At 38.5% G+C, this 27,898-nt stretch overlaps 1 protein-coding gene across 1 annotated transcript; it reads right to left on the reverse strand.

Moving 5' to 3' along the window:
- Positions 1 to 13,727: 13,727 nt before the first annotated feature.
- On the reverse strand, positions 13,728 to 23,543 carry LOC129757594 (vanin-like protein 1). Its single transcript, XM_055754866.1, has 5 exons — positions 23,444 to 23,543; positions 22,581 to 23,374; positions 14,341 to 14,587; positions 13,973 to 14,271; positions 13,728 to 13,910 (listed from the first exon to the last, which is right to left on the reverse strand). Exons 1-5 carry the CDS (start codon positions 23,495 to 23,497, stop codon positions 13,745 to 13,747), a joined length of 1,560 nt encoding a protein of 519 aa, XP_055610841.1. The 5' UTR covers positions 23,498 to 23,543; the 3' UTR covers positions 13,728 to 13,744.
- Positions 23,544 to 27,898: the final 4,355 nt, after the last annotated feature.

Consider the following 27,898-nt stretch of genomic DNA (forward strand, 5'->3'; position numbering starts at 1 on the left):
TTGGCTGATATGCCAGTCGGAACTCAACAAAATCAAAAGCACAAATCATTTAGCTGACCATTTGTTCCACGCACTAGGGAATCGGTTTAAAAAGTTGAGCAGCAACATAATTTTTAAAGCGTGCTGTTTTATAGATCCACGCTTCAACTTTGCTGGTTCAGGAAGGCTAAGTTTTGAAGACAAGGCGCTAGTGAAGGTTAAAAATTCAATTTTTTAAACTCAATAATTTAAATTTCATTTAAATCTTTACAGAACTATTTCATGTCGCTTAACCGTGTGATAGACGAATTAGCTCGCACAGAAAATGCATCCGAAACGATTAACACACCGCATGAGGCAATGCAGGAGGCTTGTGACGTGGATGATTTTATCTCCGACTTATTCCACGAGGGTGGCAACAATTCGCGCTCAACAATGTTGACCGACAGCATGTTGACCGAATTGACGAAACTTGAAAATCGTGCGAAGGTTAATATCGGCGCTTCGCAAACGCAACCGTTTGATGTATTCAACTACTGGAACGAGCAACGGTACACGTATCCAAAAATGCATAAAATGGCGAGAGTAGTGCTATCAGCACCTTCAACGCAAGTTTCGGTTGAGCGGTTGTTCAGCCGCTTGAAGGACCTTCTCACCGACAAACGAATGCGCATGGATAGCGAAATAATGATGAACCTGATGATGCTTAAAGCTAATAAGGATTTGTTGCACGATGTCGTGAAAGACCTTGAACTAGTTTTGTTTTAAATATAATATATATAATTTTACATTAAGTTTGAATCATTTATGACTAATGACTATTATAAATAAAAAAAGCTGTCTGTCACTATAAATTTATATTTTTTAATCTGAACAAAAAGGAAAGTATTGAGTCTAAAACATAGATGCGGTATTTTTTAAACATTAGCCTCACAAATATGCAAAAAAGGTAACGAAAATATCAATTTCAAAAATGTTATATTCAAATATAAATATATGTTTTTAAATAGGGGAGATTGGGGTAACGTAGGCCATGGGGAAACGTGGGCCACTCTAAATATCTCAGCTGTGGTTTAGATAAAAATCCCAATCCAACTGTCATCGTCGTCGCTTTGCGTAATCATTTTTTTCTTATGTTGTTGACTCATGTACGCATCACATGCTTCTTTTATGTAAAAATATACTTAAATAATTAAACAAGCACCCGCAAAATTGCATCCGTTGCGCAATGAGAATTAAACAATTCAAGAAAAAACCTATCAAGACTTGAAAACTTTGAATAAAAATACACCTATCTTATGTAAATTTTTCTGGGAAATCGAATGGTGGCTGTTTGAGCCACCGCACGATTCGGAACATGGAGTTATGGCTATTTTTACCCACAATTCCCCTACATTTTTTTATTATTTAAAAAAAAGCATGTTCGGACTTCAAAATTTTGAACCAAATGAGACGAAACTTATGTGATTTTTTTCAAGAAATTGAATGGAGGCTGTTTGAGCGATCGCACGATCCAGAAAATGAAGCTATGGCTATTTTTCTCTCAATTCCCCAACATTTTTCAAGTAGTTAAGAAAACGCATGTTCGGACTTGAACATTTTGAACTAAATAAGACTTATCTTGTGTGGAATCCAACAAAGGCTGTTTGAACAACCGCACGCTTCAGAAAATTGAGTAATGGCTGTTTTTACCCTAAATTCCCCTACAATTTTCAATTATTTCAGAAAAAAAACATGTTCGAACTTGAAAACTTTGAACCATATGGAACGCATCTAAAGTGATTTTTTCCGATAAATCTAACGAAGCCTATTTGAGCCACCGCACGGATTGGAAACTGGAGTTATGGCTGTTTTACCCTCAATTTCCCAACATTTTTCAAATATTTCAGAAAAAACCATGTTCAGACTTGAATTTTTTGAACAAAATGGGACAAATCTTGTATGGTTTTTTTTTTGAGGAATGCAACGAAGCCTGTTTGAGTCATCGCACGCGTTAAAAACGGGAGTTCTGGCTGTTTCACCCTCAATTCCTTGACATTTTTCAAATAGTCAGAAAAAGCACGTTCGGACTCTCACAAGATACGCACCATTTGGTTGAAAATTTTCAAGTCTGAACTTGCTTTTTTTTCACAAATAATTGAAAAATGTGGGGGAATTGAGAGTAAAAACGGCTATAAATCCATTTTCCGAAACGTGCGGTGGCTCAAATAGCCTCCATTGGATTTAAAAAAAAAATGCATAAAATAAGTCTCATTTGGTTCAAAATTTTGAAGTCCGAACATGCTTTTTCTGGAATATTTGTAAAATGTTGGGAAATTTAGGGTAGAACAGCCATAACTCCAATCTTCAATCCGCGGTGGCTCAAATATGCTTCGTTGGATTTCTAGAAAAGAATCACATAATCACATTTTCAAGTCCAAGTGAATTCCTTAGAAAAATACTAAACATGTCCGAACATGCTTTTTCCAACTATTTGAAAAATGAAAGGGAATTGAGGGCAAAACAGCCATAACTCCTGTTTCCAATGCGTGCGGTGCCTCACATAGGCTTCGTTGAATTCCTTGGAAAAAAAACCACACAACCACGTTCCATTTTATTCTAAGTTTTAAAGTCTGAAATTATTTTTTCCGAAAAATGAGGGTAAAATAGCCATAACTCCAGTTTCCAATCCAGGCGGTGGCTCAAACAGGCTTCATTGGATTTCCCGTAAAAAATTGCATTAGATAAGTCTTATTTGGTTAAAAAAAATTCAAGTCCGAACATGATACACAAGATAGGTTCATTTTTATTCAAAGTTTTGAAGACTAAATAAGTTTTTTTCTGGGTTTACAAAATATAGGGGAATTAGTGGTTAAAAAGGCCCTATAACATCTGAAACTATGTCTAATCGCTTCTATAGAAATTTTCACTAAAGGAAAGAGGGAACCTATTGAATTTCTTCACGGTTTATACCCATTGTGCGTTGAAATCCTAAAGTACATAATAAAAATATGCTCATACCCATGATCTTAGTTATGTCATGTACTATCACGTTGAAAAAAAATTGTTGATGAAATATCAACCAATTTGCGAATCATTGCTTGTGGGGAATCGTAAGCCACATTTTTTGGGGTAACTTGGGCCACCTTTATTTTGGTGTTTTTATACACATTCAGAACTCAAAATATTTTATAACTATATGTTAAGCTTTCTTATGCCAAATGAAGAGTTTTGAAAAATGTTTTGTCCATTTTTTCTAATGCGATAGAGACGAACAAAAATCCTATATATGGAATTTTTTTTTTTTTTTTATTTAAAACAATTTTGGCTTAACTTATAACACATAGTGGGCCAAGTGGTGAGAGTTAAACAGACTTATAAATCAATCTTTGAATCGATGAAAAATGGAATTTTGCCGAAAAGCTCGCGTGCCAGGTTCTAGGAACTATTCGATCATACACAACTCTCATTTTATGTCCTCATCTGGAATTACTTTAAAATAAGTAAATGAATTATGAAATTTAAATTTTCTATCAACTCATAAACTTTGCACACTATCTAATCAATTTGGATTTGGTGGCCCACGTTTCCCCACAGTTTTTCAAAATCCAAAAAAAAGTGGCCCATGATACCCCAGTCTCACCTACTCTATCTCTTAATTACTGTCATAAGTTTTTTGATCAATTGAATTCCAAATGAAAAAGCGTTCAAATTTCAAACTTTTTTAAATGAAGCACTTGGTTATCACCTTAAGAGGCCAGAGCCGGGGAAATAACAGGCCCAGAGTGGGGGGTTTGTTGAAAAGAAAATGATATAATTGTCATTAAAATTTATAAGTAACAATCCTGACATAGAACATATGCCACAACCTCGAAAACTAATTCCTGTTTCAAGGTTCTGCCACATTTTTTTCAAAACTTTCTAACTTTTTATTGAAATTCAGTTCTGAACATGAAATTTTAAGTTACATTACACTCATTGCAAAGGTTCTGGTTCCAAATCATTGAAATCAATATCATGCTTCTGTATTTCATGTTTGAATTCTGTGTTTCAGATTTCATATTATGAATTATGTTTCTAGATTAGAAAGTTGAATTTGAGTTTATTCTACGAGTTTTGCTTACCGAAAAACGTGAATTTTATTTTTTAAACATCCACAGGATTTCAATAATGGAACTGATTACTAGGATTCTAGATCTCTAGTTATTTACATTGTTAGTTAGTAAGAATAGAATATTTTTAAGACTTTGAAAGCTTTCTTTATAGAACTTATTCTATGCTCAACAATGTTCCAGGCATAACTCAGAATTCTATAAGTTTTCATTTGTGGATAATGTTTCATCTAAAAGAGAATGTTAGTTACAATGTCATTTTACAATTATTTCGTACTAAGCCAGATTGCCAACATATGACGAAAAGTTTTCACTTTGCTTAACTGAAGATGAAGCTTAAGCTGAAAATTTGAATGTGATGATTTTAGTTTTTAGTTTCCTTTGAAATAAATATTGAAATAGTTGGTTGTCAGAAAACGCTTTCTAAGCAGCTGAATGGCCACTATATAATTCTAAGTTTTCATTTTTTTTAAGTATTCTTCAACCAAATCTAGTTTTTTTAAACTTATTAAGACCTTTGTTTTCTTTTGCCACATTTAAAAAAAAAATCAGAAAAAAACTTAAGTTATTTTTACTGCAGAAAAATTTTAAACTTTAAGTCTAGATTGTGCATTAAACTAAATGTTAAGCCCTTATATTCCAGACACGTTTCTAAGACCATGCCTTAGGGTACTTATGGGTGTCCATTTTTTCATGAAAACGAAATCAGATTGAAAAAAGCTTAACATTGTTTTCATTGACAGATAGTACCAAAATTATGAAGATATTCATTTTAAAGTAAAGCATATTTTGCTTAAATTATTGATAAATTACTAATATTTATAAAGACTCAAATAGGTAAGGTGAAATTTGACTTACATAAGCGATTGATATGTCCCACATGTCCTGTTTGTCAGACGCCCGAAGCTCCTCTTCTGGTAGGGAAATGCCGCCTTGAGCATACGCTGGTACTTCCATATTGGGTACAGGCCAGTATGTCTTCCTAGATCTAGCAATTTTTTGCGGCGACTGGAGCGGCTGCACATCTTTAAGCGGCCTTGCTACCGGCTGCCTTCGTGTATTTTCGAAGAAATGTTTAGTTTTCTTGACGAACATAAAAACCTGTTGGGAACAAATTAAATATTAAAAATTTTATAATAAAACGAGGAGTTGCTACCTTCTGATGCTTCGAAATTCAGCTTCAGGTGCTTTGCAATCCGGGAAATAGCCAACGAAACACGCTTTATTTGTTACGCAAAGGAGAAATTGAAAACACATTTCACACAAGCTGGATCAATCACTCACTCAATTTCTGAACCTATCACTTCTGATCCAAGCCGTCTATGATCCGCCGAGCGTGACACTCATTGGTGAGATACCGATTGGTTTATGGTGCTGCTCTGTTTTGACAGCAAGCATCGTGCGATGTTTTTCTTTCTCATCGATGATTTCAGTGACAGAAGATCTGATTGGATCAACAACACCGAACAAAACATTTCGTATGTTTCGCATTCAGTTGAGAATTCCAATCAGAAACACTCAGTGATAATGAGTGATATTCAGAACACTGATGTAATGTGATAAAAATAAATAATGAGCACATCTCGCCACTCACCGGCACAAAAACATCAACCTCGGTATTTAACCGGAACTGCCACCAGGTTCGTACACCTTCTATCTGGCCGGATACACTTTCTCCAGCTTCCAGGATATGCGTTGGCTCTAACAACCGCTGGAGAAAGATGGAGGCTACCAAGAAAACGTCCAAGGTGAGATGCACACAAGGTGCGGGGGGAAGTCGCGCACAGTCCATAAATCTCTAGATTTCAAACATAATCACGTTTTCCGAGGAATTTATCATCCCCCATGCCTCGGTACACATACATACACACCTGTCTGCCGGGCTGAGCGTGCTGTTGTGGCTTTGTACCGTTCGCGGTTTTAAATGTGGCCATCTTAATGAGGATCTTAGGAGACTTATCAACCAACAAAATTTCATAACGAAATTTTCAAAAATGAGAAAAAATACTATGCGTTTTTTTTATAAAAAAAAAAGTAGGACTAAATAGGATAATTATGAACACGGGTAATTCCGAACAAATGCCATACGCACTACTACGGGGGATGTATGAACACAAAAAGTTTTATAAGTGGTAGTTTGCAGTGTTCGGCACAAAAGCGCTAATCCGCTAATCGCTAGTTAGCCCGCTAACTTTTCGTTAGCGGTTTGGTTTTGCCGCTAAGTTTTGATTGATCTAGCGAATTAAAAAGTTCCGCTATTTTTTGGTTCCGCTAATTGAATACCGCTAACTCCCATGTATTTTTATCAATTTCTCGAATCATTAGTGAAAGAATAAACTTTTTGTCTGATTGCTTGATTGGATTCATTGGAGGAATGCGTACTGGAGTTAGAAATAAATGTAGGTTAGTGTCATTTTTTCCTCTTCTAGCACTTTTTTCGCAACATTTTCAGAAAAAAGATAACAATAAAAGATGTTAAACAATATAAAACTATTTTTAACATCCTTCAATTAGGTTTTGTCTTAAAGTGATTGAGATATTTACTTTTCACAATACAGTTTTTTGGAGATTTTACAGATAAATTTATACAAAAACTTGATAAAATCACCATAGAATGAATTGACATTGTTAAATTATTAATAATTCAGAGTACCCTTCGTTTTAAATTCATATATAAATTGTAAACATGTTCACTAGACCGCTGCAATCTTTGTATGAAAATTTCAAATTCTTAAATTATTACACCTCCCATAACTTTTTTTGGTTGGTTTAGCTGCCAAAAATAGCAATAAAAATTTTGGAAGCGATCCTGCCAGTCCTGAATTAGCGCAACGAGTTTTAATTTTTTATGGAAATTTATATGGGCAAACAAAATTTTTCATTCAAAAATCGCCAGAGATGTTCCAAATTTCCAAAAATATAACTTTGGATGAAAAATGTTCCTTGATTCTTGCATTACATTTTATGTGAACAATGCACCAACCTAAATTGTACCCCAGAAAAGATATTCAATGTTGTAATTTTTGTTTTCAAAATTTATTTATTTCATTATATCGTTTTTGACTGCTTGTTTGAAAGCTGTGTAACAGTAGGATAGAAATAAAAAATCTCAAAAAACTGTTTCGCATTGCCAGAGAATACATTGAATTATAAAGCCTTTGAAAAAACGTTTCATGCAATTATTAACAGCTCTAGCAAGTAAAGTCTGCCATTTTTGAATACTTTTCAATGGATTTAGATTTTTTATTTTGAAATGGTCATAACTTTTTTCATAAAATTCTTAGCTGTTTGTCATGAAAGCAAAAAATGAAGCTTAAGAATAGTCAAAACCAAAAATGAAAGACCGATTTCATTTCAAGCTTATTTGAATTTTCAGGATGATTTCATGTGCAAAAATTTCTTCTTCCATACCAATTTTCATACAAAATTGAAATGCGTTGCTCTAACTAAGGAATCAATCAAATCATCTCAAATTTTACACTGATGCTTGGTGACCCTAAAAGCATCGAAAAAACATTTGGGAGCATAAAGTCATTTTTTGCAGCGGTCTAATGTTTACGTTTGACAATGCTCCTGCAAGTTTGAAAACAGGTTAAAAAAATTTAATGAGGATAATGTAAGAATGCACAAAATTAAAAAAATTGCAAAAAAATTGCATACTATCTTTTTTTGCACAAAACCAATAAATCGAGTAAATTTTAAACCAAAATTTACAAAATTTGATATAGCTCCCATCGTCCACATTCTGTTTTTCGCTCTTGTAGTTGTTCGAGAATTCGTATATTTTTTTATTTGTAGAATACAGAAAAGTGATGAAATTCCCATCTTTGACAGTTTTGTTTTGCTCATATAATTGTATAAAAATTCGATCAATTTATCGAAATGCAATACTTGAAACCTTATTTATCCCTCCTCTCTCGGGGAGTTGAAAAAATCGGAGGGCGTTACAAAAGAAGAATGTGATACTTGTTCCGGCCTTAATGTTAGTCAACGGTTAGCGATTAGCGATTAGCGCTTTAAGCTTACAGCGATAACTTTTTCGGCACATTTAGCGTATTTAATTAGCGATCGTTAACTTTGAATGAGTTAGCGATTTAATTAGCGGCGCTAATTTTACAGTTAGCGTTGTTTGGTAGTTTGACATCCGACTAATAGATATAATCTGTTTCCAATCAGTTTTCAAACCCTTAAAATGTTATTTCTGTATTTTTGAAGAACCATAACCCTGTGAAACGAAAATAGTTTTTGAAAGTGTTCAATGTTTTGAATATCTGATCATAGATAATCCAGCTAAAATGTTGTTATCAACTGTTTAACATTAAGGTTTTTATGCTGTCTGGATTTTGAAAAAATTTTGCAAAATTTTATCCACACTGATTCGCAGATGAGATAAGTGTTCAAATTAACCTCATAGTTTCTGTCCTATGGGATGATTACCCAAGTAACACAGATTAAATCAATTGGCTTTTTTTATTTTTAATTGTTTTATGAAGACTTTTCCATGGTATTCAATTTTAAAAACGGTTTTATTGTAACATAGGAAATGCTTCAGTTATCGTGTGTTTTAAAACAGCCCTGAAAGTTTTGCTAAAATTTAAATAAAACACTATCTTAAGAGTGTTGTAAGAAAATTGCAAAAGTGTTGCTAAAGCTTCAATAAAATAGAAACTTTCCTGTTTTTAATAGGGCTTTGGTACCTGTTTTAATTAGGCACTCAATGCGCTTTTAAAACTAGCGTTCAAGGCCAGTTGAAAAACTGTTTTATTGGAACAGTGGATGTAATCATGATAAAACTAAATGACAGATGATTTGACAATCGAGAAGAACGGATTCACGCTTAAATTATTTGATCTCTTTTTGAGATAGCATTACCTGTTTTGAAAGGATTTTGAGTGAATTCGAATAAATGCACACTGTGAATGCTATGCTATTTTTAGAAAATTTTGCAGTTGTTTTTTTTTGAAAAAACCAAGAACAGCATTGGAATCCTTGGTCTTTTATCTCTCTTCTAAAAAATTACGGAAATAATCGATCGACGCATTTGATAGCAGTAGTGAAAATGCCAACTGCTATCGAAACGTACTCTTACCCCACCTCTGGGGCAAAAGTTCGAATGACGTCATTCATTTGGGCAAAAAAGCTGCTATACCTCATTTTTCGGAGTATTTTCAATTTTTTCAAATAAAAACTGTCTGGATGAAGGCAGCCCAAATCACTATCAATCCATGCCAGAGTTATGAATTTTACTGTTCTCGGTTTGTGATAATCTAAAAACGTACTTTTACCCGACTCGTACTTTTACCCCACCTTACTCTAACGACAGTATTGAATCCGATGCGAATTGAGTTTGATCCTGACAACATAGTTCTCAAAAAATGCCTCATTCAACATCAAATAAAGTACTTGTTTTATATATCAACCTCTGTCCCTCCCTGCGAAGTTAATCTATATTTACGGCATTCAATTCAGAGTTAACAAAATTTATTCCGGATAAACCGCCCTTGAAAATTTCTAGAAGACTGCAGCCACCGGCTTCTCCTCAGCAAAAACGGAGAAATTGAGCTTCATCACAAACGAAAACGCTCATTCTAAGCTTTCATCAGCCTTAAAAATTTTTGGATGATATAGTCAGAACGAAGACCGATCATTGAAAGTTACGATTTATTTGAAGCGTAACGCAGTTCTGATTATCGTAAGCAAAACATCCGAAGCACGTTTTATAGAAATGCTGCATACTATTAATAATAGCGTTTCCTCAACCGTTAGCATAATGTTTGCAGAAAAGTTTTCCCATGCAACCGTTTTAACAGTTTTTTACTGTTAGATACATAACCTAACTACATATTCAAAATACAATTATTTTGGGATTCACGATTCAGGCAATGTATATTAAAATTTCTTCAATCGTTATGCGTGTTAATATTAAGCTTTGAGGCCAGGGTTTTGATAACAGAAAATGATCTATTTTAAACAGTCTAAGGTTATTTGATAACAATACCTAATTTTTATTTAAAGATAATTAACCATCCACTTAGTCAAAAGAAAACAGGACAAAAAGTTGCATGAATGCCTTTTGCCAAGAAACAAATCGAAATGTTCTCATTTACTGCGACAAACTTCTTTTACTCAAAAATGGATAAATCCATCATGAGCGTTTATTCGATATAGAAAAACGCCAAACGAAGCTGTGATTCAAGGTCTCTCAAACTATTTTAAAACTATTTATTGGAATTGTTTTATAAAATCATTTTTCTAACTAGCATAAAAACATTTTAAAACTGTTTTACTACTGCTTTAAGATTTTCAATATTTACTAACTGAACGCCATTTTGATTGTGAAATTCAATCGAAATTATTGAAGCCATCTTGCTGGAAATAATATTATAATACTAGAAACTAGACATTTTCAACAAAATTGACAATGTTTGCGGTACTATTTGTTGTTTAGGTAATGAATTTCAATGCAAAAAAAAATTCCATCATTTGACGTTCCTGAAATTATTATTTTTTTAATTAAAAATATTCTTAAACTGTGTTCAACCTTGATTTTCTTTGAGACGCGCTTATGTTTTGATGCTATTTCGTATATATTTCACCAGAAATCTGAGGTTGCAGGCAGTTTCATGCTAAGATATAATGAAAATGGAAATGAGAATATTTTTAAAATATTTTAAATGGAAACTTTACCAATCACCAAATGCTTGGGAGAGTAGGTGATAACCCGAGAAAAAAATGCGGAACAGAAAGCTCCCACAGTGAAACTCCAATCAGGTTCCATGGCGTAGTTTTAAGAGAGCTTAAGAGAGCTCTGAAAGGTTTCTTAAAGCTATGTCTATCAGGTCGAAAAAAGCTATTCTGTTGGGTGTTTTAATAATTTAGCCTGAAAGACGATAACAAAACAGGGCCAACTAGTCCATATGTTAGCTTTAAAGCAGTTGTGCTTAAGCATAGAATGCGCTTTGGCTTATTAAGTAGTTTAAGAAAATAGGCTTTAGCGAGCTGTTAAGGTTGGAATAGAACTTAAATTGTTTCTTGGATATGAACACATGTTATTATAAATTTCTTGATATTTCAAATGATTTTTAACGGTCAAACCTAGCGTGAGTTTTCTTAACGTCGTATGAAACATAAAGTAAACAAAAAGTATTAGTACGAAAAAATAGAAAAACTGACATAAACTAGTCGCAACATCGTTCCATTTAGAATATTTGTAGCCTGGGTAACATATTCTAAATGTGAAATTTTATTTTTAAAGTAGTTTCCACTGCTTTTGCAGCAATTTTCTGTGAATTCTTAAGATGTTTCATACAACGTTATTAAAGCTCACGCGAAAAATGTTTTATTCATCAACTTAGGAGCCGTTCACTAATTACCTAAGCACGAATCTGAATCTCCCCCTTCTCCCTCCCTTCTTAGTTCTTAGTTTTAATTTTTTGAAATTTTTTTTTTAAATGAGATGCGGATATGCAAAAATATGACATATAGGTTGACTTTAGTCTTTGGAAAAAAGGTTTTTAACACAATTTTATGAAAAGTGAAAACAAAATTTCAAAAAAGAAAGAAGTGGAAAGTGAAAAATGTCAAGAATCTTGAATTGCTAAACTAGCAGATTATTCCGCAGAAGGTAAAAAACATACATAACATCGACCTGAAAACAGAAAGTTGAAGGATCATAACTAGCATAAAATAACAAAAAATACAGTGAAAAACAGAAATTTAAAAAAAAAAACTCAATCAGTAACAGTTTAATTTCTGCGAATGACGTTGGGCTGTTCAAATATTACGTTACACAAATATTTTCCAACCCCTCAAGCCCAGATTATCTATCCAAAATCTGCAAAGCGAAAAGCTGAAAGGAAACTATCGGTGTCAAGGATCCTCTGTAAATGAAGATATTTGCTTTCCAGTTTTTAGACATGTACAGCATTTGAAGGTTTAGCAGAAGCCGCCATCTTGGATTTCTTAATGGCGTCGGATAGCGAAATTTGACTTCTTCTAGTTTAGCTTTTTCTCTCAATACTCATATTGGGGGTTTCATTTGATTTCCAGTGATAAACAGCATCTAAAAGTTCAGCTAAAACCACCATCTTACACTTCAAGATGGCGTCGAAAAGAAAAAATTTGACTTCTTCTTGTTTAGCCCTTTCACCCAATATCCATATAGTGGCGGTTTAATGCGATTACATGTCATTTACAGCATTTAAAGTTAACTAAATGCCGGCACCTACATGGCGTTTCGATAGAAGGTCCAGCAGTTGATCGGCAGAGCTCGATTGCTCGTATTCGTCGGTTTCATCATGTTCACTGTGGTGAAATTGGCTAACGCGCCGTTGTACTGAAGCGAAGATTGCAGGTTCAAGTCCTACCGGTGAGCCGTTGTATCTTTTTCGAAAATTTCATGATATTTACGGCTTATGTTCTTTCGTTCTTTGGTACCTCATGTACTCTTTAATTCTTTCCATCATCTACGAAAATGCCAAAATTGTTATTTTTAATAAGAATTGAACAGTAAATAGCTTTTCACGCAATGAAACAAACAACAAATTTTGTTTAACAAAGTTAAAGTGCACAAAACCCGTATCTTTTGATTGCATTGGTTTAAAAAAAAATCACTAGGTACACATTTTGGTCAGTTGAATAAAAAAAATTGTTTCAAGAAAATAGCTTGCTGATTTGAAATTTTGATATAAATTTGATTCATTTTTTTTATTTTTACGTTGAATCTTTAACCCAAACAAAGTTTAAAAAAATTTAAGGACCACGAATTTTTTTAAAATAAAATCTTTAAAAATTTGACATTTTTTCAAAGATCGCATTTGCGGAACCTTTGAACAAGATTTTTTTAGTTGGCCCCATATAAAAGTTTGTTCTCCATATCTTTATCTACCATTTGAAGATTGAGTCCCCAGATACCCAGACAATATGCAATTTGGGAGACCCTAATACATATAGATGATTATATTTTGTAACATTTCTTGCTTCTAAAGCTCTGAAAAGCAACCTTCCAATAAAACTAAATCCGCAGCTCATTTAAATTTCATGTTGTTGGAAGAAGTATTAAGGAAATCTGCTCTTTCACCGGTTTTAAAATGCTGATTGCAGAAAAATACTGTTGAAAAATAATGATTCTCTGATTTTTGCAGCAATTAGACTGCTCCCAAGTGCGTTCTTTTGAAAGGTATTATTTATTCCAATTTTCTTAGAACAAAAAAGTTAAATCAGATCGCTTAGCTTTTAGCGACTGCGAAATGTTCGGGTCCCAAATCGTAACCATTTTGTGTCCCAATTTCGGCCCATCAACGGTAAGAAGATGTATGCGTGTTGTCTACCTATTTCGAATTGGCTTAGTTGCCGGGGACGGCTACGCATTTATCTTGTTTCAATTATGGTGCCACCACATTTTGCCTCCGTTATCACCAGGTTAGCTAACAATCTTTCCAGACGGGAGAAGAAAATCCGTTGCAGAATGTCATCCTAGCGTGAAATGCTGATGTTGAAAAAAGTTTTTTTGGTTTTGCCAATCCTTGGAATATCAATAGGATTAACTGATCGATTGAAAATTTCGGTCTGTTCAAGCATTTTTTTTTTGTTCAACGAACCGTTATGTTAAACTTCATTTATGAATTTTATTAATTATCACAACAAAACAGACATCATACAAAACAGTAAGGACATTAAAACAGAATTTTTAACAAAACAGAAACCGTGATTAAGAAGTAACTAACAACGATTGGAATTCCCTTACTGACAAAAAAAGAATACTCTCTACCCCATATTCCAAAAGTATACAAATCCGATCGGGGTTTAGTCATTTTCAAATTTGTCCTCTGATGATTTGATCTGAAAAATAATGAATACAATTGTTTTAACCGTCATAAACATTCATTAGTATTAAAATTTACCCATCATCCTCGATGTTGAAATCAAATTCATCCACCTCTAGTGGCAAAATGCTGGAATCAAGCGTACTCGGAAGCAACATAAAATCGAACGTTTCTCCCTGGAACGTTCCTTCTATTTCAATCGAGTTGAAGCGTACTGTATTGACCAGATTCGTAGCATCATCAAAGTGAGTTCCACAGCTGCTGAGGGCATCACCAGTGCAAGCCAAAATGGTACAAACCTTTACGACACTTTCCCCAGCGGATTCCCCGAATCGACGCATCCCGGAAGCCACAGCTAAGCGGTAGCGATAGAATTTCTGAAATATTTAAAAATCAATTTATTTGAAAAAAATTACACCAAATAATATTTCGACAAGAAAAATTACCTGACCCTGCTGAGGATTTGTGAAGGTATAATCTGCGGTAAAGTTGCAGCAAATATCCTTCTGACAAAGCGTCTGATTGAAGTTAGCGTTTGATACCCGGGGAAGATCGGCATACTCGTAGGAATCGATCTGATCCCTGAGGAGAGCCAGTTTGGACATTTGTGCTGGTGTGTATTTTATGACGGGGTGTCGACTGATGGTTGCCGAGGGACGATCGATTTTTGGCACTTGGGCGATGTACAGTTTTCTGTGAATGTTAACAAAAATTTATGATTAACGTTTTAGAGAGTTGCTTTATAAACAAGTCTGCAATTTGAGTTTAAATGGATTATGAAAAACGTGAAAAACATTCCGCTGTGCTTGCCGACGTTCAAACTGAATTCGCGAAGTTCAACGCTAGCCTGGAAAAGATTTCTGGAACTTGTCCGAACATTTCTTCGACCAAAGTTAGCCCATGGCCGAAGCTTGATAGCCAATCAATTAAACAACGTCGCATGGATCACTCTCTTAAAACCCCTCATGAGCCAATTATGACTCCAGCAGTTGGCACAAGGGCAACAACGTCTAAGAGCATCGCGACTGTTGCACCTCCGGAAAAATGCTTTGGATCTATTTAGCCAGACTTCAAAATACCGTGACGGTAGCTGATATCGAGGACCTTGTCAAGGACTGCCTATCCTGTGATGCTACTGAGGCACAGCTTTTGGTAAAAAAAAAGACTCCGACTTATCCCAACTCAAGTTGGTCTCTTTTAAAGTCGGCGTTGACTTAAGCCTTAAACCCGCGGCATTAGACGCTAGCACATGACCTGCTGGAGTGCTATTCCGAAAGTTCGAGGATTCTGGCTCAAAAAACATGTTCAGGCAATCTTTCCAAGTCCGCCATTTCCAAAAGGCTCTCACAAGCCAAGCTACACCGACAGCTGCACCCAGTCGATTTACTTCTACTGAGAGAACCGGTACTCCGGGGTTCTAACCCCAGCTTCTATAAGCGATGGATCCTCAGTTCACCTTACCCCGCTTCGACACGACGACGACGACCCTACGTCTGCTCTTCTTCGCACCTACAATGGTTCTTTACCGGGACGCAACGAATTGGGCATTTTGGAGACCTCGGAGCACTTCGACTCAGTCGCGCTGATTCCGACCAGCGTCATCAGTCGTCCCGGCCTTGAGTTCGATTTTGGCGACGGGGTTCTCCAGCCTGCAACTACAGGCAAGTATCCATTTTATGTTGGCCCTCCTCCTCGTGATGGACTCTCCCTTTCCAGTGCACTGCGAGCCTATCACCGTGCTACGCCCACTAGTTCTTCGGCACGCTCTTTTCCGAACCTCGAAAATGTAGCAACTTTTACAAGGCATTCAGCACCGGGACGCAACCTATCAGGTCTAACGGAGACCCTTTTGCCCTTCGACTCAGTCGCGCTGTTTCCTGCTAGCGTCTTCAGTCGTACCGGCCCTGAGTTCGTCTGTGGCGCAGGGACTCTCCAGCCTTTTTTTTATTAGTTGTTAACCCAGGTGGTAAATCCATTTTACGGATTGCATTCCAAGGCGCGGCGAGCCACCGCGTCCCCCCAGTTTGCTACTCTGGGTCCATGGGTGCAATTGGACGACTCATGATACAATGGTAAGGAACACTGTACCCCCTACGCCATAAAGTCCACCTGGGGCCACTGACCTTTGTTCCCACCTCGATCTGTTTGACACACTTTACTTCAATAGTGGGAGGTCAATTCGCGCTAGTGCGCTCCAAGGCAATACTCGTTTCCGAATCCTCTATCAGCAAAACCTCATTCTAACACAACTCGATGCGCAACCCCTCCTCTGACGAGTTAGGACCCGACATCTCATCGTGTGAATGAGGTCCCCACGCAGCGTAACTACTAACTTTGTGAATCCAGTCCAAGATCCAGAAGCACAAAGCGAGTTGTCGACGACACTTTCTCTGTTCAAACACGCGGGTAGGAGCGGTAAGCCCCCTAAGCCACGTGTAGGACTCAGACTCCTCCGAACACAAAAATAGTGTTGACTTAAGTCACCACTCAGCGCAACTACCCGATCTTCAAGTCGGGCGCATGACCACCCGAAGCGCAGATCGAGCTATAGAACGCCCTCATCAGGTCACACTCGCGGTTCGGGCGCAACAATTCCCAAAACGCGAGTCGAACCCTGACACCTCCGGCAAAATGTGCCTCTCGGACACTGACGTGTAAACACGTCTCTAAGTGATCGGCCCACCATTGGCCACCACTTTGCGCATCTACTCATTTTGCGAATCGGGTCTATACCCACCGAACCGCAAAACGAGTTGGCGATCGCTCTCCCTCCGGTCACGTCCGCATATCAGGGCCATTACCCCCCGAAAGCGTGTTGGACCATCACGCACACACCCAAGTACTGGTACCTAAGTACCCGGGTGCACCACTTCTTCCGCGCGGGTTTGGCAGACCCGTCGACAGCCTCTAGTGGATTTGGTGTAGTTCTCTTGGCCGTACATCTGCAATACGCCGGACTTGCAGACACGTTTCCACTCTGCACCACGGAGAGGTGGAACTACTTCGCAGAGCCTGTAGACTCAGGCAAGTATGGCACTCCCGATCGGTTTCCTCCACCTGATGGTACTCTCCTTTCCAGTGTTCAGGGATCTAGCTCTGCTTCGGAAACTTTTGACTCAATAACCTTGTACTATCAGAACGTCGGAGGTAAGAACTCGTGTCTAGCGGACTACCTGCTCGCAAGCTCATGTTGCTGTTACGACATTGTCGCCTTCACGGAAACACGGCTGAACGACCGTACTCTTTCGAGCCAGATATTTGGACCTGACTATTTAGTGTTTCGTTGCGATCGCAGTCCACGTAATAGCAAAAAGACCATCGGTGACGGAGTGCTGATTGCCGTTAAGTCAGATTTCCCAGCGTTGCTCATCGAAGACAGTTCCCGGAGTGATCTGGAACTTGTATTGATCCGCATTGATCTTGGTGACCGTAAACTTTATACCTGCATACTGTATCTGCCTCCTGACCGCACGAGGGATGTTACCCTAGCTGAGTCTTTTTCGCGCTACTTATCTAAAGTTAGCTCTCTCTGTGCACCCGAAGATGACATTCTAGTGATTAGTGACTTCAATTTGCTCGGTTTGAAGTGGTGCTCCAACTCCGGATCCAGTACGCTCAACTTTTTTAACCCTATCGAACGTCATACTAGACTCCCTGAGTACAGCGACTTTGCGGTAGATTAACAGCATGACAAACGAAAACGGTCGTATGTTGTATCTCTGCTTTGCCAGCGATGGGACTCGTGTACCGTCCGTTGTTTTGGCTCCCGCTCCGTACGTTAATCGGTACACCATCATCCTGCTTTATTAGTTTCGCTCGATGTCACTAGACTTGCTCCTGTCGCAAAATTAGCACCCTTCTATCTTGACTTCAAGAACGCCGACTTTGACGAGATTTCTCGTACTCTGGTTTCCATCAATTGGGAATCTGAGCTCGACTTATCTAATCCCAACGCTGCGGCCGAAACCTTCTTGCACATCTTGAGTTACGTTATCGATCGTCACGTACCAAAACACACTATTGAAAAGAATATACGGACTCCTTGGTTAACGACTGAACTACGACGACTAAAGACGGCAAAGAGTTGTGCCCTTAGAAATTTTATCAAATCAAGATCCTCCTATACTAAGGACATTTATCGTAGACTAAATTCTGTTTACAAAAAAGTCAGCAAACGTTGTCACCAAAACTATATAGCTCGAGTTGAGCGTGATTTCAAGTCCAGACCAAAATCGTTCTGGAAACATGTTAAAAGTCAGCGGAACTAACCTGGTCTGCACCACATGTTTCTGGATGACAATACGGCAAACTCTGATCGTGGAATCTGTGATCTCTTTGCCGAAAAATTCTCGTCTATCTATAATACAGCATCGACATCCCCCGAACATCTGGATAGTGCAGTCAGGAATATTGCGCCACTGGGCCTCTCTATAAAGAACATAGTGGTTGAGGATGCAGTCATCTCAAAAGCAGCAGCTAAGCCCAAAAATTCTTTCTCTACGGGTCGGGACGGAATACCTGCTACTTTCATTAAACGTTTCATGCCTGTCTTGCTGACTCCTGTTAGACTTATTTTCCAAGCTTCGCTTGACAGAGCCATCTTTCCATCATTTTGGAAGGTGGTTTCCGGTGTATAAAAAAGGTAACAGGAGAGATGTCAACAACTACCGGGGAATCTCGGCATTATGCGCAGTAGCCAAACTATTCGAATTGGTGGTCTTGGATCCGATTTTCTTGTCCTGTAAGAATATTTTTTCCGACGATCAACACGGATTCTTGCCCAAGCGCTCCGACAAACTCCCTAGCCGAAGAGGGAGAAAGAGTCGCCGCAAATAGAGATATCCGATTACATATCAGTTCAAAAGGTGGATTGAGCACTTCGAACAACTCTTCTGAGTCACGAATAGCGATGGCCAACAGAACCCACAGCTCGAAGCGCCCACAGTAAGTCGCATCAATTGCGTGAACTCGGAAGTACCCTCGCTGGCTGAAATAGAATCGACAATCAAATCCCATAAAGCACCTGGGATCGGTTGCATCCCTGCTGAAATGCTGAAAGCCGTTCCTGCCTTGTCAGCACAAATGTTGCATCGTTTTCTTGCTGACATCTAGGATAATGCCGACTGGATGCCGGGTATCCTCGTATAGGTCCTAAAGAAAGGAGACCTGAACGAGCGCGGTAGCTGGCGTGGCATAACGTTAATCTATACAACCCTCAAAGTACTCTGCAAAGTGATCCTGAACAGGATCCAGGAGAAAATCGACGCTTCACTCCGACGGCAAAAAGCTGGTTTCCGATCCGGACGATCATGTGTGGATCACATCACAACGCTACTAATAATACTGGAACAAATCAACGAATTTCAGGACTCTCTTCTGCTGGTGTTCGTTGGGTTCGAAAAAGCATTTGACAGACTTAACCACGAAAACATCTTAGCGGCTCTAAGACGACGAGGGGTTCCAGAGAAACAAGTCCATCTCTCACTCAGTACGAGGCATTTTCGTGAAAAGTTTTGCACGATGGTATCCAATCCCGGTAATTCGTAATTCATCGTAATGGAATCGATTGCCTGTAGACCAAACCGAGGATTGCCGTGGAATCTTTCGACAATAGAGCAGCTAAACGACCTTGACCTGGCAGACGATGTCGTTGTCTGGTACGTTGCGTGTGTCTGTATAGTATACCTCCACCGTTACCGTCACGGAGCATCCTAGTCGAACGCGCCCTCTGCGACGAAGGCTGTGAGGATAAGAAAAGACCTTCTCCGAAGACAAACTCGTAGGGGAAGAGTATTTACGTCGCGGAGTACTCTCGGGTAGAGTGGTCTAACGTCGCCGTCGGATGAGCCACTCGAGTCGGGTAGGATGACATCACCGTTGGGATTCATCCTAGTCGCAAACGTTAAAGACCCGTACGTGTGCTGTTACAGGCGCGTTTCCAGGATAAGCTGCTCTCGATTCGGCCCACGGACGGGCAAAGAGGAATTGGCCTCGAGCTAAACCAAGCGGAGCCAAGATCTCGAGTCGTTAGAGGAGAGGTCATTGGTCTTTTGCAATGGTCTCGAACCGCGGCGTACTCCATGATGCTACGTACTGATGCACAGTATGGGCATATAGTCACAGTCACTGGCCCAACCTTTTAGGAGCTGTTGCAGTTCCTACAAAGAAAGAAGAAGAAGAAGAAGATGCACAGTATATGGCTTTCAATGCGTAAACGTCATCAAAATCCTTGGTGTTGCGACGCAGGAATCCAAGAGCAGAGGATCCTTTTTCAGAAGTAAGCGCGACATGTTCAGCAACTGTGAGCCTGTTGTCGATCTTCACTCCGAGGTCGAAAATAGACTTCACGCTCTCCAGCTTTACTCCGGTTAGTTGATAGTCAAAATAGATCTTTCTTCTTGCACGAAAAAAGTTTATTACCTTGCACTTCTTTTCGTTTGCAATCGTTTAAGCGGCACCACTCATCTAGTCTAGCGATGTCAGCTTGAAGCGTCAACAGTGTTACGAACCTTCCGGAAAATCTTCAGATCATCGGCGTATAGGAGTGTATCGGACTGAAGTATTGAGCACAGGTCATTCACGAAGATTATAAACAGCAGAGGTCCGAGGCGGCTCCCCTGAGGAACTCCAGACGGTAGGGCGAACATTCGTGAGCGCGTGTTTCGTATTCTGGTGAAAGCCTGAAGGTCGGTTTGATATGACGCAATCCACTCGAGTGCCCAAGCCGGGAATCCTAGTCAATTCAACTTTGCGACCAGTATTTTGTGCGGCACACGGTCGAAAGCTTTGGCAAAGTCAATATAGAATGAATCCACCAGGCAACCTTTCTCCATGCTTTTATTCAGTGAACTTACGTAGCACATTAAATTTATAACTGTTGACCTTTTCTTAACGAAACCATGATATTCCGAGATCAAAAATTTAACAGCGGCATACATTCGCTCGTGCATAATAATTTCGAAAATGTTTGACATTGAATTTAATATCGATATTGGCCAGTAGTTTTCCACGCTGTGAGCATTTCCGGATTTGTGTATCGGAGAAATAGCCGCAACTTTCCATGCATTAGGAAACGATCTTTTTTATGCTTTACTGCTAAGGTTCGGACGCGCATTACTTAGATGCTCCCCGACGAAGGAGTCACCCTACACCGGTTGCGGGCTGGTGCTGGTTCCAACTCCTCTGCAGGGCAGTCATGATCCGTGTGAACCCATCGCTGACTACGCGCCAAGTATTGGCATTCTCACACATCCTCCGCACGATGTTGCCGTGTCCGGTCCGCAGGCGGAGAGCATGTTAGCGCGTACCACTTCGAACCACTACATGCTCTGATGACTCTACTGTGTCTCCGCAGGTTGGGTAGAATGGTGAGGCCACGTGTACGAACCGATGGTGGTACTGCAGAAGCATCCTTGACCAGTCAAAAACTGTGTCATGCAGAAATCCACCTCTCCATGTCTCCGGTCCATCCGGGATCCGACGTTAGGGATCAAGCGATGTGTCCACCAGTCACGTTCCGAGCTGTCCCACTGGTGCTGCCAGATGAACATTGAAGCCTCTCTGACATGTTTCCGCACACCGGGCATGTGCCTGTGCTCGTAGCAGAAGATATCTTCCTCTATCAAGACCGAGGTGGGCATGACTCCCGTCACAACATCAGCAGGTACCGCGGACACCGTCCTGTATGCGCTGATCTTACTCGGTTCATCAGCCGCTGCACACTGCAGAGCTCAAGCACACTGCCTGCTCAAGGCTGCCTTCCAGACTGCCGCTCCGTAACGCAAAATGGACGAGGACACACTCACCAGGACCCTCCTTCTGCTGCACCGGATTGCCGAGTTATTCGACATGGCTCGTGAGAGGGCTGCTGTCGCCATTGCCACTCTTTTACAGGCGTAGTCGACGTGGGCCGAAAAAGGTCAGCCGGTCGTCGATCATCACCCCCAGGTACTTGATCGCACGCTTGGATTCGATTGCGCACGGCCAACTGCAATCGTCCCTGATTGTGCTAATATCAGGTTGGTGATCAGCACTATCTCGGTCTTGTGGTGAGTCAGACGCAAGCACTTGGAGCGCATCCAACTTTCCACCTTCTCAATCGCTACTGATGGGCCCGATGCCAGGAGAACCACGTCGTCGACGAATCCCACAAGTCTTACTCCCGTGGGGAGACGCAGTCTTAGCAGGTCGTTGTAGACAATGTTCCACAATACCCGGTCAAGTATCGATCCTTATGGAACCCATGCCGAGACACTCACTGTTTAAACTTTTCATATTGAGCCGTGCAATCTTTCGTATCAAGTCCCTCAGCACATTGGGCACAACAGGTCTGTTCTGTCTGGAGACTTTTAACCTTTGTCGAATTGATTGAATTAATTCTCTTCGAGTATTTACAAAAATTCTAGTATCCGATTATAAACTGACAACCATATTTTTTTTAAAATTAAAGGTATTTATGTTTGTTTTTCGCAAATTTAAAAATTGGTATCAAGATTAGAGCAAAAATAGTCATAAAGCCTGATTTATGCTATCAAGTTATCTAATGAGCTTATCTCTACGCATTGTTCGTCTACTTGAAAAAACCAAATCCAAATGCTATCTTTAAATCTAAATCAATGAACGATGAATTTAACCTCATCATACCTTGACCGTGCCAAATGAATAATTTCTAAAATTGTTTACTCACTCTTCAGCCTGATAATTCATAACCGAAACGATTCTTCCTCGCCTGCCAGCATAAACGCCAGTTCCAGTGCTTCCTGCTTCCGGAGAACTAATACCGGCTGCCAGCAAATTGACATTATGTCGATAAGCCCATCCTTGTTGCAGCTGAGCAGCTGTCAAAAATGGAAGCCCAGAAAACCATTCCGCCGGAAACACAATATCGGTGACGTCAGTTAGCTGGCCCAAACTTGCAGCCGGTTGTCCAAAAAGAATATCAAAACTAGTTATCAGCCCCATACGAACACCAAAGTCAGTGTCGAAAGTAACCGTTTCATGGGAATGCGTCACATTAACACCTCGCTCCCCATAAAGATTAGATTTCCGATAACGAGCTATGACGAACCCATCTCGATCGAACACTACGTTTGTATTGAACCGATAAAGACCATCCTCTGCACAGTCACGCCAATCATAACTCTCGGGGCAGTGAGATGTTTCGATTAAGTTTACTACCAGATATTTCTGACGTTGTCGAGCTATACAGGATAGATCCCGAACGATCGGGTCGTACATAAGATGGTTGCAAGGGGCTAGATTGTCACTAGGGCTGGGCACGAAAGAAGCCGTCTCAATGGTGTTGAGACCGTATTCTGGAAACACTATTATATCAACCGGGTTCGCATCGACCGAGTTGATGATTCGTTTGTAACGATCCAAGGCTTCAGCAGTGTATTCGGCAGGAGTTTTAACCGATCGATCTTCTATGCTAAACTCCACAACACCTGCCCAGTAGTGGTCTGCATTTGGATCAGATTGCTGGAGTATAATTTAAATTAACAACGTTTCAGATCCATACAAAAGTAAGAAAAAAAAGTTGAGATTCACCTGTACACTTATGGCAACCGAAAAACAAATTATGATCAAAATTTCTTTGACCATTTTCGAGGATTACTGGTTATCACAAACCGTTTGTTGTAACTCGCTGTTCGAGACTAAACCCAACCCCAAAAAGAATGCAATGGATAGGGCCCAATTGGATCCCCGTTATCTACCGAACGTTTGGCTGATTCGACTGGGATAGAAATTAGCCGCTTATCTCAAGTAAGCAATTGATTTATCAATAAGCTGTTGAAAAAAACAGCCGATTCATGTTATCTGTTAAGGCAAACAATTCATTAGAAAATGCATGAATCAGTGTTATGCATTGTTTCTGGTCACGTTAATTTCGTTTTCAACAGCCATATCAACATTGTTCGGTTTTCTATCGGTAGATAAGAGGACTGGTGAAGTTATTTTTGGTGAACTCAGATTTACCCAAGTAACACAGATCAAGCCAATAGGCTTTTTTGAGTTTTAATATTGTTTTATGAAGACTTTTCGATGGCATCCCATTTTTAAAACGGTTTTATTGTAACATAGGAAATGCTTCATTTATCGTGAGTTTTAAAAGAGCCCTGAAAGTTTTGCTAAAACTTGAATAAAACACTGTCTTAAGAGTGTTGTAAAAAAGTTGCAAAAGTATTGCTAAAGATTCAATAAAACACATACTTTCCTGTTTTTATTAGAGCTTTGGTAAGGGTTTTAATAATGCTCTCAATGCGCTTTTAAAACTAGCGTTCAAGCCAAGTTGAAAAACTGTTTTATTGGAACATTGGATGTAGGCATGATAAAACTAAGTGACAGATGATTTGACAATCGAGAAGAACGTATACACGCTTAAACTTTTTTACCTTTTTTTGAGATAGCATAACCTGTTTTGAAAGGATTATCACTCAAAATTGAGAAAAACGTGCTATCAAAATGATATAAATTAACACAGCTAAATTCATCTTAAAAATAAAAACAACTTTGTTGTATCCGCATTCAAATTTCAAAACAACCGCAAATCAGTCCACATCATTATTCGCTCAATTCTCAGGGTTCGAATAAAAGCCCATTGTGAATAAACGGTTTTTGTGATTCGATAAGAATAAATGTATTAGAAAATTCATTTACAAGTACGCCTATTAAACTACTTGTTTTATTTATCCATCTCTGTCTCTCAATGCGAAGTTGATCTTTATTTACGTCATCCAATCCAGAACTAACAAAATTATTTTCAGATAAACCGTCCTTGAACATTTGTGGAAGACTGCAGAAACCGGCTTCAACTCAGCAAAGACGGAGAAATTGAGTTTCATCACAATCGAAAATGCTCATTCTAAATCAGCCTCAACAAGTTTCAGATGATGTATTCAGAATGAAGACCACTAGCATTGGCCGATCATTGAAAATAACGATTTATTTAAAGCGTAAGGCAGTTCTGGTAATAGTAAGCAAAACATCCGAAGGACGTTTTAAAGAATCGTTTTAACGCTTCCAATTGTTTTCCCATACAACTGTTTTAACCGTTTTTAACTGTTTTACATAATCTAACTACAAATTCAAAATTCAATCATTTCGGAATTCACGATTCAGGCAATGTTTTTACAATTTCAATAATCGTTTGCTTGTTACGCTTCAAAAATCATTTGGTTATAATCCTCATTTATGCGGGTTATTATTTAGCTTTGAGGCCAGGGTTTTGATGATAGAAAATGTTCTATTCCAAAATAGTATGAGATTATTTGATAGCAATACCTATTTGTTATTTAAAGATGATTGACCATCCTCATAGTCAAAAGGAAACAAAACAAAAAGTTGCATGAATGCCTTTTGCCAAGCAACAAATCGAAATGTTTTCATTTATTGCGAAAAACTTCTCTTTCTCAAAAATGGATAAATCCATCATGAGCGTGTATTCCATTTAGAGAAACGTCAAACGAAGCTGTGATTCAAGGTCTCTTAAAACCATTTAAAAACTGTTTATTGAAATTGTTTTATTACCACATTTTTCTAACCGTCATAAAACCATCTTAACACTGTTTTACAACTGCCTTAAGATTTTCAATATTAATTTACTGAACGCCATGTTGATTGTGAAATTGAATCGAAATTACTGACGCCATGTTGCTGTAAATAATTCTTTAATACTAAAAACTAGACATTTTCATCAATTTGACAATGTTGACGGTACTATTTTTTGTATAGGTGATGAATTTCAATGTAAAACAAAAATTGCATCATTTCAGCCAATTTATATTTTCCATTAATTATAATTTTTTTATTTAAAAAATGCTTAAAATATGGTCAACCTTGATTTTCTTTGAGGCGCGCTTAAGTTTTGATGCTATTTCGTATATACTTCACCAGAAATCTGAGGTTGCAGGAAGTTTCTTGCTTAGATATATTGAAAATGAGAATGAGAATATTTTTAAAATATTTTAAATGGAATCTTTACCTATCATCAAATGCTTGGGAGGGTAAGTGATAAAACGAGAAAAAACGGAACAGAAAGCTCCTACAGTAAAATTTCTATTAGATTCCACAGCTGCCACAGTAAAATTCCTATCAGATTTCACAGATCCCACAGTAAAATTCCTATCAGATTCCACGACGCAGTTTTAAAAGAGCTGTGGATAGTCTGAAGAGGGCTCTGAAAGGTTTCTTAAAGCTATGTCTATAAGGTCGAATAAAACTATTCTGTTGGATGTTTTATTATAGCGTATAGAATTAGCTTTAAAAACGTTAACAAAATGGTCCCTTTTGGCCATATGTTAACTTTAAAGTAGTTGTGCTAATAGCGTAGAATGCGCTTTGGCTTATAAAGTAGCTTTAGGAAATAGTCTTAAGCGAACTGTTAAGGTTGGAATAAAACTTAAATTGTTACTTGGGTTATTCATCGGACTATACAAAACCTTTCTAATCATTGCTTAATTCGTGGGAAAGGTTATGCGAGTAATGAATTTCTTCGGTTCGACCATCGTGCGAGAACCGAGTGGAACTGATGCTGAATTTGTCAATTTTTGTATTAGTCAATGAAGGCTCTGCTCTGAAGAAACTGATGCAGGGGTTATCTGAACCGTTTCTTTTCGCGGCAATGAAAGTAGTGTGCATTTGATTGCCAAGTACGAACCACCATACTGCCGTGATATGCCGAAGTGACGTATATGCCATTCCCAGATCTCGTCATTAAGAGTATCTTTCTCCCTTCCCCCACTTTCCACTTCTCCACGACTAATCATGAAATGTGATACTGTATACAGATCACATTTTATGAGGGGTCTCGGAGATGTGGAAAGTGGGGGAAGCGAGAAAGACACTCTTAATGACAAGATCTGGAAATGGCATATACGTCACTTCGGCATATTACGGCAGCATAGCCATGGCCATAAACGTGACCAAAGAGCTCTGTACAGGTGCATTAGGGTGGCCCTTAGCTATATGTGGCATTCTAAAAGCCATTATTTTACAGGTCCCACCTCCTACTATGAATCCAATAATCAAAATATACCTAATTGTTTACAAAATTTTAATCGAACTGAAAACTGAATATTCAATTTGAGATCAGAGAGCTCATAGGGAATGTTTTCACAAAAGACAACGAGTAGCTTAGAAACAAGGGCAAAAATTACAGTTCCGACGTTTTTATTTGAAAATATTTTTTCATAATTGCATGGAAATGCCGAAAAATTCGACCGTTGTGATTGTATTGTGATGTTGTGTATATTTTATGTGCACAGTTAAAGTTTATTTTTTATGTGTAAAACTTGTAATTCGTCAAACAATAAGTGCTCTTCAAAGTGATCAAGTGTTGTGCCACCTGATTTCATCGGATGACATCAATTAATCATCGTGAAGAAGCAAGGCAAAGTGATCAAAATTGCCAATCGAGGACCGCTTTGGATAGGCCATTTTTCACCGTCGCTAAGTATCTTTATGTTATTGTCTTTCTGTATGCGTCTGTAAACGATCATATCTGATCGCAGGCAAAGTGTGTAAACGAGCGGCCAAGCCGTCTCGATTGGTATGCAAGAAATTGTTTGCGTGGGGATGGATGAATGCGCGAGAGTGAGTTCCGCGTTGTGTTCTCAGTGCTGTGGGAGAATAACATCGACGGATGAACAAGCTCTCTGTTTTGGTAGTTGCAAGAAAGCTTTTCACATCAGCTGCTTATCGCACGCGGTGGGTCAAAACTATGATTTAATACGAAAAATAAAAAAAAAATGTTTTTGTGTGTGATGAATGTTTGGACAATTCTAAGGTGGACTGTGATAGGGTAAAATACCTAGATTTCGACAGTTTTTGCTTGTTTTGTCGGAAAACCATGTCAATATATAAATTTACTCAAGTTTTTCATCTCAAATATGACTGGTTTAATGAATCAGACTTTTTTCTTCATTCTCTACCTTTTTTGTTGATCGAAAGTTTAAACACAAAGTTTTTATTATCCTTTTACTTAAACCTTCCGATGAACTAGTT

Source organism: Uranotaenia lowii, chromosome 3 (genome assembly GCF_029784155.1).
Source record: "Uranotaenia lowii strain MFRU-FL chromosome 3, ASM2978415v1, whole genome shotgun sequence".
Classification (NCBI taxonomy): domain Eukaryota; kingdom Metazoa; phylum Arthropoda; class Insecta; order Diptera; family Culicidae; genus Uranotaenia; species Uranotaenia lowii.

Bases quoted from the DNA above. Each gene is read 5' to 3' on its own strand.
- LOC129757594 (XM_055754866.1), bottom strand. From the start codon at position 23,497: ATGGTCAAAGAAATTTTGATCATAATTTGTTTTTCGGTTGCCATAAGT. The intron at 23,375-23,443 runs GTGAATCTCAAC...ATTATACTCCAG, and splicing joins CGGTTGCCATAAGTGTACAG to CAATCTGATCCAAATGCAGA. The intron at 14,588-22,580 runs GTGAGTAAACAA...TAACATTCACAG, and splicing joins ATGAATTATCAGGCTGAAGA to AAAACTGTACATCGCCCAAG.